Below are 18,432 nucleotides of genomic sequence, written 5' to 3'. Positions count from 1 at the left end.
AATTGTCAATGGAGGGCTTTCTGGAGATGTTGCAGGATTTGGGCCAGTTGGAACAAGCCGCTTTGTGCCTAAAATTAATGGAGGACTTTCAGGAGATGTTGCTGGATTTGGACCAGTTGGGACAAGCCGTTTTGTGCCTAAAGTCAATGGAGGGCTTTCAGGAGATGTTGCTGGATTTGGGCCGGTTGGGACGAGTCGCTTTGTGCCTAAAGTCAGTGGAGGGCTTTCAGGAGATGTTGCTGGATTTGGGCCGGTTGGGACGAGTCGTTTTATGCCTAAAAACAATGGAGGACTTTCAGGAGATGTTGCTGGATTTGGGCCTTTTGGAACGAGCCTCTTGGTGCCCAAAGTCAACGGAGGACTTTCGGGAGATGTTGCTGGATTTGGACCGGTCGGGACGAGCCGCTTTGTGCCTAAAGTCAATGGAGGACTTTCAGGAGATGTTGCTGGATTTGGACCGGTTGGAACGAGCCTTTTGGTGCTCAAAGATAATAGAGGGCTTTCAGGAGATGTTGCTGGATTTGGGCCGGTTGGGACGAGTCGTTTTATGCCTAAAGTCAATGGAGGACTTTCAGGAGATGTTGCTGGATTTGGGCCGGCCTTTTGGAACGAGCCTCTTGGTTGCCAAAGTCAATGGAGGACTTTCGGGTGGAAGATGTTGCTGGATTTGGGGTACCGGTTGGGCGAGCCGCTTTGTGCCTTAATAGTCAATGGAGGACTTTCAGGTGATGTGGATGGAATTTTGACCGGTTGGAACGAGCCTTTTGGTGCTCAAAGATAATGAGGGCTTGAGGAGATGTTGCTTGGATTTGGGACGTGTTGGGACGTAAAGTCGTTTTATGCCTAACGTTAAATGGCAGGCACTTTCAGGAGATGTTGCTGGAGTTGGGCCGGTTGGGACGAAGCCTCTTGGTGCCCAAAGTGAATGGAGACTTCGGGAGATGTTGTCTGGATTTGGACCGGTCGGGACGAGCCGCTTTGTTGCACTAGTCAATGGAGGACTTTCAGGAGATTTTGTGGATTTGGACTGGTTCGGAATACGAGCCTTTTGGTGCTCAATGGTAATGGGGGGATTTCAGGAGATGTTGCTGGATTTGGGGGCCGGTTGGGAAAGTCGTTTTATGCCTAATGTCAATGGAGGACTTGGAGGATGTTGCTGATTTGGGCCTTTTGGAACGAGCTCTTGGTGCCAAGTCAATGGACGGACTTTCGGGAGATGTTGCTGGATTTGGACCGGTTGGGACGAGCCGCTTTGTGCCTAAAGTCAATGGAGGACTTTCAGGAGATGTTGCTGGATTTGGACCGGTTGGAACGAGCCTTTTGGTGCTCAAAGATAATGGAGGGCTTTCAGGGGATGTTGCTGGATTTGGTCCGGTTGGTACAAGTCTTTTAAGATCCAAGGAAATGACATCTCTAGTTTCATCCCTCTTTGCCTCACCTCTACTTAGATATGATAGCACAAGAAGAAAAGAAAGCAACAATAATACACGAATCATATTGAAATTTAAAAGCAAACCCATTTTGATTTAGATAAGGTATTCTTACTACCAAGTCCCAACTCTATATATACTCGAATTACAACCCACTTTTCTTCCATTAAATTATTTACCATATCTAATTATATTTTTTATGTAAAATATATTTAACTTTTTCAAGATTATTTACCATATATGGTTATATTTTTTCCATTAATAATAATGTATAATGTTGTTTTTCCTATTGATCATACAAATTTCTTTAGGGAATTTTTTCTTTTCGTTAGGTTATAGTATTGCAAATAAATACAAAATATTTGATTTCATTCTTTCACTTTTGATTTCATTCTTATTTTTATGTTTTTTAAAATGTAAACTCCATCAAAATTTAATTTTTAATACTCAAAAGAAAATATTTTCCTAATTTAAAAATTTAAATTGCGAATTCTCGTTTTGTTTTTGTCTTTCTTTTTTTAATTTCAATTTTTATTTCTAACTACATTTTTTTTTGTAATAATATATTTCGAAGAACCTAGGTCACTTCTGTGTCCAAGTGTTGAATTTCTTTTGAAATTTTAAAGAATTTCTAATGAAAGTGTATATTTTGAAGTATTTATAAAATATTAAAATTAATATTGCAACTATCGAAGAATATAATCTTTTTCCTATAATTGACAACGTTAAAGTTTTTTTTAATTTTTTTATATATTGTTTTAATGTGTTAATCCGTTTTTGGCTTCGATTTACTTTAAATTATTCATGTTAGTCTTATGCTTCCAATTTTATGATATATTGGAGGTGGAGATAGAGGAACTAAGATACTAAAATTGAATAACTAAAAATATGAAACCAAAATGGACCGAAATCTATCCTACAATCTATAACAACAAATATGTATATATATTGTTATAATATTATTTTTAAATGACAAAATTGATGAAAATATTTACAAATAATAACAAAATATCAAGATAGACTGCGATGGACTACTATTTGTGTCTATCAGGACACTGATAAACACAGATAGTAAGTAGTTTATCGCGATCTATCATGACCTTTCGCAGAAAAACAGTAAATTTTTTCTATATTTCTAAAAAATTTTGTTCATTTTCCTACATTTGGAAACAACCCTAGTATTATCCAAAATAGAAAAGAATATATGAGGTATTTACCTAAAATGTATGATACAACTATACATTTTCAATTTGGTAAAAAAATTTTAAAAAAAAAAACATTTCCAAATATGGTAAGAGATTTAAATTTGGAAAGAACAGGTGAACATATACAAATATAAAATAAAGCCAATTTATGTAGTTTCTGTACGAAGTTAATATATATATATATATATATAGAAATGATAGTATGAAATAAATTTAGATATAGAGTTACTTCCTACTTCTACTTCTTATACAGGTGAACATCTACTTCTTACTTCACTTATTCTCGACAAAAATGTTAAAGTTAAAATTCTCATAATATAAATGCTAATATTATTATTATTATAACTATAACGCCAATATGAAAAATATTCTTTTAGGGATATCAAAAAGTTTATAATTAGTTTTGAAAATAGGTAAATTGTGTCATAGATATTGGATATTCATACTCAAAGAACGTGAGACTTTGGTGAATATTCAAAACATAAAAGTGGATTTATTTGTACAGGTTAAATTCATGGTTAGAGAACTTTCAAATTGGATTATAATTTCAAATTAAGATGATGTCTCATGTACAGATTTAACGTATATGAAAACACGGGTGGATCCACGTAGGGGCAATGGGTGCGTGCCCATCAAATTATCGTTTTTTTGTTTTTGCATTTTTAATATAAAAAATTTTAAGTAAGATTTTTAAAAATATATATGTTACGAATCAATATTCATTACGATGGAGCTGGTGGTGGGTTCAGTTGTTTTTTACAACTTACACGAAATTTGATTTTATTTAAAAAAAAAAATTCGGGTAGTGTGGCCCATCGTGTGTAGTAGCTCCATGATATTGTTCGTGGCTTAGGAATACAAAAGGAATTTAGGTTTTTCCAAAACAAAAAAAAAAAAATCCATTAACTTAAATTTTCTAGTCGTCATATTGAATTTGAAAAGAAGAAAAAAATCAGCAGCATTTTTTTTATTATTCATAGATATTTTTTTCAACCTAAATTTTTATTTTCAAGTCTCAACAACATTATATTAGAAAGGTATATCATTCAATTTTTCTGAGAAATTTTTATGTTCGCATTACTTATGTATATATTTATTTTAGTTAATTTCAGAGTTAAAGCTACAAGATATTTTTTTTCCTCGTTTGGAGATATACATATCATACCATTCACAAGTAAGTTTCAATTTCTTCTCAATCTTTTTAGTTTTCATACCTTATAATTGATGTAATAAAGCATAATACTTTTATTCTTAATACTTTTGTAGACTTAAATTTATATCAATATGGAGAGATATTTTAAAAGAAAAATAACAATAGAGACCTAATAATAAATCAATTTAGGAGAACTACTTGCAGATTCTAGTCTAAAAACTAAATTTCTGAATATATTTATGATATTCAAGATCTAATTCATAGAGCATGTTTACAAAAAGGTCCTTATCAGACTCAGAAAAATGCTCCGAAAAATTTAAAATTGATTGCACCTGATATTCAAAAAGATATGATGAATTCTATTGTAGTAGAAATTGTTAATATAGTTATAAGAGATATGGGTGACAAAAAATTTCTATCTTGATAGATGAATCAAAAGATACATCTTCAAAGGAGCAGTTGTCAGTTCTATTAAAATATGTTGATGAAGGTTATGTGGTTGAACAATTTGTTGGAATCATACATGTCAATAATATAAGTGCTATATCACTAAAGAAAGTTATTGATGGTTTTTCTCTCAACATGGGTTAAGTATTGCTAGTTTGTGAGGACAAGGACAAGATAGAGCAAGTAATATGCAAGGTGAGTTCAATGACTTAAAAGCATTTATTCCGGAAGAAAATGAATGTGCTTTTTACATCCATTATTTTTCTCATCAGCTTCAATTAGTTCTCACATCTTCTACAAAAAATCATGTGGAAATTGTTAGTCCAGTTTTTTTTTTTTTTTTTATTGTGAAAAATGTGGTGAATATTATTGTAGCATCAGCGAAACATCATAATATTCTACGAGAGGAGGATTAAAATGACTAGGATATGGTTTGTTGAAAGATTTATCTGTTTTCCTCCTTTTCTTAACGGATGAAATCATTTACACACCTCCTAAAAGAGAAAGAAATCATCCACACATACCGTGGTACACACAGAAACTTTATAGGCATAGTTACAAAATTTTATGGTTCATAAAAGATATTGCAGAATTCTAGATGCACAAATAATAGCAGAAGAGATAAGATGACTCACATCTCTATGATTATTAGCTGGATTTTAATATTAAAATAATCAACAAATACCTTAGATTTATTAATTTGTAAACAAAGAAAAGAATAAGAGGCAAGATATAAAAAAGCAAGAATACAAGTAATACCAATCGTCATTGATTTTCTTTTACCCCATCTGGTATTTGTGAAATCAAAATTAAAATTATGAGTTATTGAAATAACAACATGGACAGTTCAACTAGAGAAATTGGATTAAATGACTTGATCAGTGATGAACATTGCAAGATAATAGTTGAAAGAAATTAGATATACCCAGATGATACATAAATAAAATGGATTCTAAAGAACGATTGGTTAATCTAAGTAAAAATTACTTATTATTTTGAATTGATATTGAAAATGAGAAAGTCGGTTGAGATGACGGATAAAATAATGGAGAAAAAAATGGAGAGGGAGAGATATAGGGGAATTATGGGATAGTGAAATATGGAGGAAGAAGAAAATTGGTTTAAATAGCGAATTTTCATGGATTTTGTTTTCTTTCCCTTTTTTGCATACGTAGATAACGGACAAATTGCATGACATCTAATAGATGTATTCTGAAAATTAAGCTTAGATTTTGTCTTGATTTGAATCGTTCTTCTTCTTTCCTTTTTTTTTTTTTTTTTAATGGAAGTGAGATTTTTAATGATATTGTTATGGAAGTGAATTCTAATAGCAGGTCTATCTAGTCATTATCGTTAATTGCAACAATTTAGCATGTGTTTATCAAATAGTATAACTTACTTTCAAGTTTCAAGATGAAATTTATTAAACACTAATTTATCTAATTTTTATCGGTTTTTATGGAAGTGCATTAATTTCCAACAATTATTTTACACTAAAATACGCTCAAATCAAGTCTAAATATAAAAGTTGACCTCATATTCGTTTATGCATGTAAAAAAAAAACTAAAAAGTTATTAGAGATAGATTAATAAATAATTTTTTTAAATCAAACAACACAAGCATTTAATATTCTTCCGTATTTACTTTTTACACTTGCAAACATAATTCTAAGCGATGTCTAAGATTGCTCCAATAGTTGGATATTTCAATGGAAATGAGAAGTTAAAAATATATTGTATGTGCTCTGGTTAAGGTGCCTAATCACACAAGTTAAAAGAAAAAAAAATGAAATTGGTAGGAAAAAGGAATATATTTTTTCGAATTGAACTTAGTTTAAAGATAATTTAGATGATTTTTCTCCCTAGAGATCAGGTTCAATCTCTCATTTCACCATGTTGTACTTACAAAAATAGAAAGAACAAAAACGAGCATATTTTGATTGATTATCCTTTAAGTAAAATAATTAAGAAATTAAAACTATTTGTTCCTGAGCAATGGAGCGGAAGCATCCAATAAAAGATAAAGAAATCTTATTCCTACTATGTTCTTACCATTTTAGTTTCAATCCCCTACTTAAAATTATGGTATTTGTTTTAAATGACAAAACTACTGAAAATATTTTAAAGTATAGCAAAATGTCACTATCTAGCATAATGCCTATCACTGTCTAGCATTGATAGTTAGTGACATTTTGATATATTTGTATATAAATTAGTCTATTTTTCTATGCTTGAAAACATCCATTAAAATTACTATTTAAATCCCTAAACATCTAAAAATTATATAATCCCCCTTTTTTTTTTTTGTTTTGTTTTTTTTTTGATTTTTGTTTAATCAAAATCTTTGTCTTCTTCTCAGAAGGATTAGAAAAATTTGATGCCGTTTGAAAGTAAAAAATAAATATCAAAACCTAAAATAATATTATAAATACAGTGAGTCGAATATATAAAAATAAACTGCATATTTTTAAGAGAGAAAAGAGAGAAAGTAAGATGAAACAAAGAAAAAAATTACTATTAAAAAGAAATATTATTTATCGACACATTTTAGAATCCCTTGTTATGGAAGAGACATCTTATTATAGATAACAAATGATTGTGGACTTGGAAAGAATAAGATTCTCTTAAATTAAATTTAGGAAATGCATCTATTAGACAATCTAAATTAAATCAATTTAAGAGTACATCTCTATAAAATCTAAATCAAACTTGCTACCAAGAGGAGACCTTTTTGGAGATTATGCTGGATTTGGGCCAGATGGGATAGGTAACTTCGTTACAAGAATCAATGGAGGACTTTAAGGAGATGTTGGTGAATTTGGGTCAATTGGGACGAGTCGCTTGATGCCTATGGATAATAGAGAGCTTTCTAGATATGTTACTGGATTTGGGCCAGTCGGGATGAGCCATTTGGTACCCAAGGATAATGGAGAACTTTTACAGGATGTTACTGGATTTGGGCCTTTTAGGACGAGACTTTTGGTGTCCCAAAATAATAGAGCGCTTTCAGGAGATGTTGCTGGATTTGGGCCTTTTGGGACGAGCCTCGCTAAGGGTAATGGAGGGCTTTCAGGATATGTTACTGGATTAGAGTCTTTTGGGACGAATCTATTGATGTCCAAAATAATAGTAGACTTTCTATAGATGTTACTGATTTAGGCCTTTTGGGACGAGCCTTTTGATGCTCAAACATAATGGAGGGCTTGTAGGAGATGTTACTGGATTTGGGTCTTTTGGGATGAGCCTCTTGGTGCCCAAAGATAATGAAGGTCTTTTATGATATGTTGCTGCGTTTAGGTCATTTGGGACATGCCTCGTGATGTCCAAAGATAATAGAGACCTTTAAGAAGATGTCGTTGGATTTGGGCCGCTTGGTATAAGTCTTTTGAGACCCAAAAAAATCACATCACCCTTTTCCTCATTTTTGCCTCCCCACTATTTAAATATGATAGCACTAGAACAATTTAAAGCAACAAGAATATACCAATCATATTGAATTTTAAAAACAACCCCATTTTGATTTAGCACAAGTATTCTAACTCCAAATTTCAACTCTCTATATATTCTAATTACAACTCTATTTTTTTCTTTTCTTTTTCAAAGAATACTAACATCTCATTTAGAACTGTCGTAATAACTTTTATATAAAATATATTAACTTTTTTGGAAGCTATAAAATATTTTACCATTATACTTGTTTCCATTCATAATAATGTAAGAGATTGAGTTTTCCTAATTTAATAGTAACAATTCCAAGAAATTAGTTTTGGAAACTTTTTCTTTTGAGAAACTATAATTTTTTGTACTAGTCATGCCAAATAAGGGACGAAATCTAATGATTTCAACCTTTTATATATAATTTTAAATATATTCCATCTAATTTAGATTCTAATTCTCAAAAGAAAGTATTTCTATATAATATAAAATTTAAATTGCTAAGTTAAATCGTGGGTAGTATTACAACTTATCAATATTTTTATTTCTATGTATTATATTTCTAAACAACAATTTTTTTTTCTTTTGCAATGATATATTTCTAAGAACCTAGCATCTTTCTAAGTCACCGCAAGATCATTCTTTTGATATTTTGCAATGTGAATTTTTTTTGGGAGAAAAATGCTAGTTTTGGGATTTGCTCTTGAGAGAGTTAAAAGTGATTACGTAGTAATTTTAACATCTTTGAATGTGTTCTTTTTCTATGTCAATTGAGCTATGCTTATGTTGGATGTTTGATAAAACTGATCGTGAATGTACTTATTAAAATCACTCGTTTAAATTCTACGTTAATTCTCACCGTTTCAAAAATATATTTATTCTAGCTTTTAAAACTAAGTTTGTCTAAAATTTAGAAGTTACTTCCTTAACAAAATTTGAATTTCGAATATTATTCTTTATAAATGAAAATTGATTTTGTATATTTAGTACATTCCTAAATTAAAAGAGTAGCAAATAATTTTATAATTAACAAATATTATAGAGCAAAAAAATTATATACATTTAATATGAAAGCCTACTCATTATAACATTTTAATGCTTACTTGAAAAATATATCTTATAAAAAATGCAAATTGTGATAGCAAATCCATCTAGTTATTATTGTTAATCGTTTGCATAATTGAGTATTAATTTACCAAACCAATATAATCCTATTTCAAGTTTCAAGTTCAAATTTTAATTAACACTAATTTACTTCATTTAAATTTTACGGTTTATTTTTATAAAAGTGGTATTCTCATGCCAAACAATTATTTAAAAAGTAATAACACTCTTAAACTAAGTCAATCTAAAAGTTGAAATCCATTAATTTCTGCACGTAAGAATAAATTTTAAAAAATGACTTTAGATAGATTAGTAAATAACTTTTCTAAGAAAACAACACAAACAATTAAGATTCTTTCATATTTACCTTTTACAACTTGCTAACATAATTTCAAACGATGCCTAACCTGTTCTAGTAGTTAGAAAATGGAATGGAAATGAGAAGTTGAACAATATGTTGTATGTGCTCTTGTTATGATGGTGCCTAATAACACAAGTTAGAGGAGGCAAAAAAAAAAAAAAATGAAATTAGTAGAAAAAGGTCATACTTTTATCGAAGTGAGTTCACATGACTTTTCTTCCAAAACATCGGAGGTTCAATCTCTCATCCATTATAATTGTACTTTTAAAAAATAACAAAAAGAAGGAACGTAGCTTTCAATAAAAGGTAAGAAATCTTTTTTCTACAATATTTTTATAATTTTAGATTCAATCCCCTAACTAAAATTACTATTTAAATAATCCAAAAAATTTATTATCGTTTGTGTGTCTGCTCAAAATATGATGTCCTTATTAAAAATACAAAATATGATTACAATTGAAAGCAAAATAATGACAAAATGAAAATAATATTTGTATAGAAATTGGGAGATATATAAACGTAAACCATAGATTTTTAAGAGATAGAGTAACAATGAAACAAAAAAAATATTAAAATTAAAAAGAAACATTATTATCAAAGTTTGTGTCTTAACACAAATTATTAGAGTCCCTTGTAAGGGGAAAGAGTCATGTAATTAGAGATAACAAAGGATTTTGGCTTGACAAAATAAGACTCTCTTAAATTATTTTAAGAATACATCTCTAAAAATCCAAATCAAACTTGCTACCAAGAGGAGGCCTTTATGGAGATGATCCTAGATTTGGGTAAAAAGAAACCGGTTACTTCATTCTAATTGTCAATGGAGGGCTTTCTGGAGATGTTGCAGGATTTGGGCCAGTTGGAACAAGCCGCTTTGTGCCTAAAATTAATGGAGGACTTTCAGGAGATGTTGCTGGATTTGGACCAGTTGGGACAAGCCGTTTTGTGCCTAAAGTCAATGGAGGGCTTTCAGGAGATGTTGCTGGATTTGGGCCGGTTGGGACGAGTCGCTTTGTGCCTAAAGTCAGTGGAGGGCTTTCAGGAGATGTTGCTGGATTTGGGCCGGTTGGGACGAGTCGTTTTATGCCTAAAAACAATGGAGGACTTTCAGGTTTGTTTTTCTTTTAGGAGATAGAGTGAATTTGCGGCCTTTTGGAACGAGCTCTTGGGTGCCCAAAGTAAACGGAGGAACTTTCGGGAGATGTTGCTGGATTTGGACCGGTTCGGGACGAGCCGCTTTGTTTGTGCCTAAAGTCAATGGAGGACTTTCAGGAGATGTTGCTGGATTTGGACCGGTTGGAACGTAGCCTTTTGTGCTCAAAAGATAATAGCGGGCTTTCAGGCGATGTTGTGGATTTGGGCGAGTTGGGAACGAGTGTTTTATGGCCTAAGTCAATTGGTGGACTTTCAGGAGATGTTGCTGGATTTGGGCCCTTTTGAACAGAGCCTCTTGGTGCCAAAGGTCAGATGGGAGGACTTACGCGGAGTGTTTGCTGGATTTGGAGCCGGTTGGGACGAGCGCTTTGTGCCTAACGTCAATGGAGGACTTTCAGGAGATGTTGCTGGATTTGGGAGGGCGTAACCTTTAAACATCCTTTGGGTGATCAAAGATGATTGATTTCTCCTTCTGGAGTGTAGCTGATTTGGCGGTGGTTTTGGGACGAGTCGTTTTATGCCTAAAGTCAATGGAGGACTTTTAGGAGATGTTGCTGGATTTGGGCCTTTTGGAACGAGCCTCTTGGTGCCCAAAGTCAATGGAGGACTTTCGGGAGATGTTGCTGGATTTGGACCGGTTGGGACGAGCCGTTTTGTGCCTAAAGTCAATGGAGGGCTTTCAGGAGATGTTGCTGGATTTGGACCGGTTGGGACGAGTCGCTTTGTGCCTAAAGTCAGTGGAGGGCTTTCAGGAGATGTTGCTGGATTTGGGCCGGTTGGGACGAGTCGTTTTATGCCGAAAGTCAATGGAGGACTTTCCGGAGATGTTGCTGGATTTGGGCCTTTTGGAACGAGCCTTTTGGTGCCCAAAGTCAATGGAGGACTTTCGGGAGATGTTGCTGGATTTGGACCGGTTGGGACGAGCCGCTTTGTGCCTAAAGTCAATGGAGGACTTCTAGGAGATGTTGCTGGATTTGGACCAGTTGGAACGAGCCTTTTGGTGCTCAAAGATAATGGAGGGCTTTCAGGGGATGTTGCTGGATTTGGTCCAGTTGGTACAAGTCTTTTAAGATCCAAGGAAATGACATCTCTTGTTTCATTCCTCTTTGCCTCACCTCTACTTAGATATGATAGCACAAGAATAAAAGAAAGCAACAATAATACACGAATCATATTGAAATTTAAAAGCAAACCCATTTTGATTTAGATAAGGTATTCTTACTACCAAGTCCCAACTCTATATATACTCGAATTACAACCCACTTTTCTTCCATTAAATTATTTACCATATCTAATTATATTTTTTATGTAAAATATATTTAACTTTTTCAAGATTATTTACCATATATGGTTATATTTTTTCCATTAATAATAATGTATAATGTTGGGTTTTCCTATTTAATCATAACAAATTTCTTTTGGGAATTTTTTCTTTTCGTAGGTTATAGTATTGCAAAGTAAGAAACAAAATATTATGATTTCAATCTTATTTTTATATGTTTTAAAATGTACTCCATCAAATTTAATTTTTAATACTCAAAAGAAAATATTTTACCTAATTTAAAATTTAAATTGCGAATTCTCGTTTTGTTTTTGTCTTTCTTTTTTTAATTTCAATTTTTATTTCTAACTACATTTTTTTTTTGTAATAATATATTTCGAAGAACCTAGGTCACTTCTGTGTCCAAGTGTTGAATTTCTTTTGAAATTTTAAAGAATTTCTAATGAAAGTGTATATTTTGAAGTATTTATAAAATATTAAAATTAATATTGCAACTATCGAAGAATATAATCTTTTTCATAATTGACAACGTTTAAAGTTTTTTTTAATTTTTTTTTATATTGGTTAAAGTGTTAACCGTTTTGGCTTCGATACTTTAAATTATTCATGTTAGTCTTATGCTTCCAATTTTATGATATATTGGAGGTGGAGATAGAGGAACTAAGATACTAAAATTGAATAACTAAAAATATGAAACCAAAATGGACCGAAATCTATCCTACAATCTATAACAACAAATATGTATATATATTGTTATAATATTATTTTTAAATGACAAAATTGATGAAAATATTTACAAATAATAACAAAATATCAAGATAGACTGCGATGGACTACTATTTGTGTCTATCAGGACACTGATAAACACAGATAGTAAGTAGTTTATCGCGATCTATCATGACCTTTCGCAGAAAAACAGTAAATTTTTTCTATATTTCTAAAAAATTTTGTTCATTTTCCTACATTTGGAAACAACCCTAGTATTATCCAAAATAGAAAAGAATATATGAGGTATTTACCTAAAATGTATGATACAACTATACATTTTCAATTTGGTAAAAAAATTTAAAAAAAAAAAAAACATTTCAAAAAGGATTGGGAGATTTAAATTTGGATAAGCAAACAGGTGACATTTACAATAATAATATAAAAAGCCAATTTATGTAGTTTCTGTACGAAGTTAATATATATATATATATATATAGAAATGATAGTATGAAATAAATTTAAGATTATAGAGTTACTTCCTACTCTACTTCTTATACAGGTGGAACATCTACTTCTTACTTCACTTATTTCTCGACAAAAATGTTAAGTTAAAATTCTCATAATATAAATGCTAATAATTTTGCTTTTTATAACTATAACGCATTTATCGAAAATATTTCTGTTTAGGGATTATCAAAAAAGTTTATAATTAGTTTTGAAAATAGGTAAATGTGTCATAGATATTGGGAGTATTCATACTCAAAGAATCGTGAGATTTGTGTGAATATTCAAAACATTTTAAAAGTTGTTTATTTGTACAGGTTAAATTCATGGTTAGAGAACTTTCAAATTGGATTATAATTTCAAATTAAGATGATGTCTCATGTACAGATTTAACGTATATGAAAATACGGGTGGATCCACGTAGGGGCAATGGGTGCGTGCCCATCAAATTATCGTTTTTTTGTTTTTGCATTTTTAATATAAAAAATTTTAAGTAAGATTTTTAAAAATATATATGTTACGAATCAATATTCATTACGATGGAGCTGGTGGTGGGTTCAGTTGTTTTTTACAACTTACACGAAATTTGATTTTATTTAAAAAAAAAATTCGGGTAGTGTGGCCCATCGTGTGTAGTAGCTCCATGATATTGTTCGTGGCTTAGGAATACAAAAGGAATTTAGGTTTTTCAAACAAAAAAAAAAAATCCATTAACTTAAATTTTCTAGTCGTCTTATTGATTTTGAAAAGAACCACAAAAATCAGCACATTTTTTTATTATTCATAGATATTTTTTTCACCTAAATTTTTATTTTCAAGTCTCAACAACATTATATTAGAAAGGTATATCATTCAATTTTTCTGAGAAATTTTTATGCTCGCATTACTTATGTATATATTTATTTTAGTTAATTTCAGAGTTAAAGCTACAAGATATTTTTTGTCCTCATTGGGAGATATACATATCATACCATTCACAAGTAAGTTTCAATTTCTTCTCAATCTTTTTAGTTTTCATACCTTATAATCGATGTAATAAAGCATAATACTTTTATTCTTAATACTTTTGTAGACTTAAATTTATATCAATATGGAGAGATATTTTAAAAGAAAAATAACAATAGAGACCTAATACATAAATAAATTTAGGAGAACTACTTGCAGATTCTAGTTTACAAACTTAAATTTCTGAATATATTTATGATATTCAAGATCTAATTTGTAGTGCATGTTTACAAAAAGGTCCTTGTCAGACTCAGAAAAATGCTTCGAATAATTTAAAATTGAATTCACCTGATATTAAAAAAGATATGGTGAATTCTATTGCAGTAGAAATTGTTAATATAGTTATAAGAGATATGGGTGACAAAAAATTTCTATCTTGATAGATGAATCAAAAGATACATCTTCAAAGGAGTAGTTGTCAGGTCTATTAAAATATGTTGATGAAGGTTATGTGGTTGAACAATTTGTTGGATTCATACATGTCAATAATACAAGTGCTATATCACTAAAGAAAGTTATTGATGGTTTTTCTCTCAACATGGGTTAAGTATTGCTAGGTTGTGAGGACAAGGACAAGGTAGAGCAAGTAATATGCAAGGTGAGTTCAATGGCTTAAAAACATTTATTCCGGAAGAAAATGAATGTGCTTTTTACATCCATTATTTTTCTCATCAGCTTCAATTAGTTCTCACATCTTCTACAAAAAATCATGTGGAAATTCCTGGTCCATTTTTTTTTATTGTGAAAAATGTGGTGAATATTGTTGGAGCATCAGCGAAACATAATAATATTCTACGAGAGGAGGATTAAAACGACCAAGATATGGTTTGTTGAAAGATTTATCTGTTTTCCTCCTTTTCTTAACGGATGAAATCACTTACACACCTCCTAAAAGAGAAAGAAATCATCCACACATACCGTGGCACACACAGAAACTTTATAGGCACAGTTACAAAATTTTATGGTTCATAAAAGATATTGCAGAATTCTAGATGCACAAATAATAGCAGAAGAGATAAGATGACTCACATCTCTATGATTATTAGCTGGTTTTTAATATTAAAATAATCAACAAATACCTTAGATTTATTAATTTGTAAACAAAGAAAAGAATAAGAGGCAAGATATAAAAAAGCAAGAATACAAGTAATACCAGTCATCATTAATTTTCTTTTACCCCATTTGGTATTGGTGAAATCAAAATTAAAATTATGAGTTATTGAAATAACAACATGGACAGTTCAGCTAGAGAAATTGGATTAAATGACTCGATCAGTGATGAACATTGCAAGATAAGAGTTGAAAGAAATTAGATATACACACATGATACATAAATAAAATGGATTCTAAAGAACGATTGGTTAATCAAAGTAAATTACTTATATTTTGAATTGATATTGAAAATGAGAGAGTCGGTTGAGATGAGGGATAAAATAATGGAGAAAAAAAATGGAGAGGGAGAGATATAGGGGAATTATGGGATAGTGAAATATGGAGGAAGAAGATAATTAGTTTAAATGGGGAATTTTCATGGATTTTGTTTTTCTTCCCCTTTTTTTGCATACGTAAATAACGGATAAATTGCTTGACATCTAATTGATGTATTTTGAAAATTAAGCTTAGATTTTGTCTTGATTTGAATCGTTCTTGTTTTTCTTCCTTTTTTTATTTTTTTAATGGAAGTGAGATTTTTAATGATATTGTTATGGAAGTGAATTCTAATAGCACGTCTATCTAGTCATTATTGTTAATTGCAATAATTTAGCATGCGTTTATCAAATAGTATAACTTACTTTTTCATGTTTCAAGATGAAATTTACAAAACACTAATTTACCTAATTTTTATCGGTTTTTATGGAAATGCATTAATTTTTAACAATTATTTTAAACTAAAATACACTCAAATCAGGTCTAAATATAAAAGTTGATCTCATATTAGTTTATGCACGTAAACAAAAACTAAAAAGTTATTAGAGATAGATTAATAAATAATTTTTTTTAAATCAAACAACACAGGCATTTATAAATCTTCTATATTTACTTTTTACACTTGCAAACATAATTCTAACGATGCCTAAGATTGCTCCAATAGTTGGATATTTCAATGGAAATGAGAAGTTAAAAATATATTATATGTGCTCTGGTTAAGGTGCCTAATCACACAAGTTAAAAGAAAAAAAAAATGAAATTGGTAGGAAAAAGGAATATATTTTTTCGAATTGAGCTTAGTTTAACGATAATTTAGATGATTTTTCTCCCTAGAAGTCAGGTTCAATCTCTCGATTCACCATGTTTGTACTTAAAAAATAGAAAGAACAAAAACAAGCATATTTTGATTGATTATCCTTTAAGTAAACTAATTAAGAAATTAAAACTATTTGTTCCTGAGCAATGGAGCGGAAGCATCCAATAAAAGATAAATAAGTCTTATTCCTACTATGTTCTTACCATTTTAGTTTCATTCCCCTACTTAAAATTATGGTATTTGTTTTAAATCACAAAACTACTGAAAATATTTTAAAGTATAGCAAAATGTCACCATCTAGCATAATGCCTATCACTGTCTAGCATTGACAGTTAGTGACATTTTGATATATTTTAAAATAAATTAGCCTATTTTTCTATGCTTGAAAACACCCATTAAAATTACTATTTAAATCCCTAAACATCTAAAAATTATATAATCTTTTGTGTGTCTAATCAAAATATGGTTGTCCTTATCAAAGATAGAAACTATGATTACGTTTGAAAGTAAAAATAATATCAAAACTAAAATAATATTTATAAAACATTGAGAGATATATAAACATAAACTGCATATTTTTAAGAGAGAGAGAGAGAAAGTAAAGATGAAACAAAGAAAAAAATTACTATTAAAAAGAAATATTATTATCGACACATTATTAGAATCCCTTGTTATGGGAAGAGTCATCTTATTATAGATAACAAATGATTTGGACTTGAAAGAATAAGATTCTCTTAAATTAATTTAGGAATGCATCTCTAAAAATCTAAATTAAATTAATTTAAGAGTACATCTCTAAAAATCTAAATCAAACTTGCTACCAAGAGGAGACCTTTTTGGAGATTATGCTGGATTTGGGTCAGATGGGATAGGTAACTTCGTTACAAGAATCAATGGATGACTTTTAAGGAGATGTTGGTGAATTTGGGTCAATCGGGACGAGTCGCTTGGTGCCTATGGATAATGAAGAGCTTTCTGGATATGTTACTGGATTTGGGCCAGTCGGGACGAGCCATTTGGCACCCAAGGATAATGGAGGACTTTTAGGAAATGTTACTGGATTTGGGCCTTTTGGGACGAGACTTTTGGTGTCCCAAGATGATAGAGGGCTTTCAGGAGATGTTGCTGGATTTGGGCCTTTTGGGACGAGCCTCGCTAAGGATAATGGAGGGTTTTCAGGATATAATGCTGGATTAAAGTCTTTTGGGATGAATCTATTGGTGTCCAAAATAATAGTAGACTTTCTATAGATGTTACTGATTTGGCCTTTTGGGACGAGCTTTTTGATGCTCAAACATAATGGAGGGCTCGTAGGAGATGTTACTGGATTTGGGTCTTTTGGGCTGAGCCTCTTGGTGCCTAAACATAATGAAGGTCTTTTATGATATGTTGGTGCATTTAGGTCTTTTGGGATATGCCTCGTGATGTCCAAAGATAATAGAGACCTTTAAGAAGACGTCGTTGGATTTGGGCCGCTTGGTATAAGTCTTTTGAGACCCAAAAAAATCACATCACCCTTTTCATCATTTTTGCCTCCCCACTATTAAAATATGATAGCACTAGAACAATTTAAAGCAACAAGAATATATCAATCATATTGAATTTTAAAAACAACCCCATTTTGATTTAGCACAAGTATTCTAATTCCAAGTTTCAACTCTCTATATATTCTAATTACAACTCTTTTTTTTTTTCTTTTCTTTTTCAAAGAATACTAACATCTCATTTAGAACTGTCGTAATAACTTTTATATAAAATATATTAACTTTTTCGGTAGCTATAAAATATTTTACCATTATACTTGTTTCCATTCATAATAATGTAAAAGATTGAGTTTTCCTAATTTAATAGTAACAATACCAAGAAATTAGTTTTGGAAACTTTTTCGTTTGAGAGACTATAATTTTTTGTACTAGTCATGCCAAATAAGGGACGAAATCTAATGATTTCAACCTTTTATATATAATTTTAAATATATTCCATCTAATTAAGATTCTAATTCTCAAAAGAAAGTATTTCCATATAATATAAAATTTAAATTGCTAAGTTAAATCGTGGGTAGTATTACAACTTATCAATATTTTTATTTCTATGTATTATATTTCTAAACAACAATTTTTTTTTTCTTTTGCAATGATATATTTCTAAGAACCTAGCATCTTTCTAAGTCACCGCAAGATCATTCTTTTGATATTTTGCAATGTGAATTTTTTTGGGAGAAAAATGCTAGTTTTGGGATTTGCTCTTGAGAGAGTTAAAAGTGATTACGTAGTAATTTTAACATCTTTGAATGTGTTCTTTTTCTATGTCAATTGAGCTATGCTTATGTTGGATGTTTGATAAAACTGATCGTGAATGTACTTATTAAAATCACTCGTTTAAATTCTACGTTAATTCT

The 18,432-nt window shown here is 30.7% G+C and overlaps 1 protein-coding gene across 1 annotated transcript; it reads left to right on the top strand.

Annotated features, from left to right (window-relative positions):
- The first annotated feature begins 9,744 nt into the window (after window positions 1-9,744).
- On the top strand, window positions 9,745-11,497 carry LOC150030757 (uncharacterized). The gene is made up of 2 exons (XM_090309410.1): window positions 9,745-10,246; window positions 10,836-11,497. The coding sequence occupies exons 1-2, from the start codon at window positions 10,219-10,221 to the stop codon at window positions 11,495-11,497; spliced, it is 690 nt and encodes a 229-aa protein (XP_090165536.1). The 5' UTR covers window positions 9,745-10,218.
- The last annotated feature ends 6,935 nt before the right edge of the window (window positions 11,498-18,432 follow it).

This window comes from Benincasa hispida, unplaced genomic scaffold (assembly GCF_027475165.1).
Source record: "Benincasa hispida cultivar pf3 unplaced genomic scaffold, pf3_genome.v1.1 HicScf1655, whole genome shotgun sequence".
Taxonomy (NCBI): Eukaryota; Viridiplantae; Streptophyta; class Magnoliopsida; order Cucurbitales; family Cucurbitaceae; genus Benincasa; species Benincasa hispida.
The sequence above is the reverse complement of the archived record's forward strand: the minus strand, read 5'-3'. Positions and strand labels throughout refer to the sequence as shown.

What these genes read in the sequence shown, in the direction of transcription:
- LOC150030757 (XM_090309410.1), top strand. Translation starts at nt 10,219, where the DNA reads ATGCCTAAAAACAATGGAGGACTTTCAG. An exon ending in AAACAATGGAGGACTTTCAG is followed by an intron (nt 10,247 to 10,835) that starts GTTTGTTTTTCT and finishes GAGGACTTTTAG; the next exon opens with GAGATGTTGCTGGATTTGGG.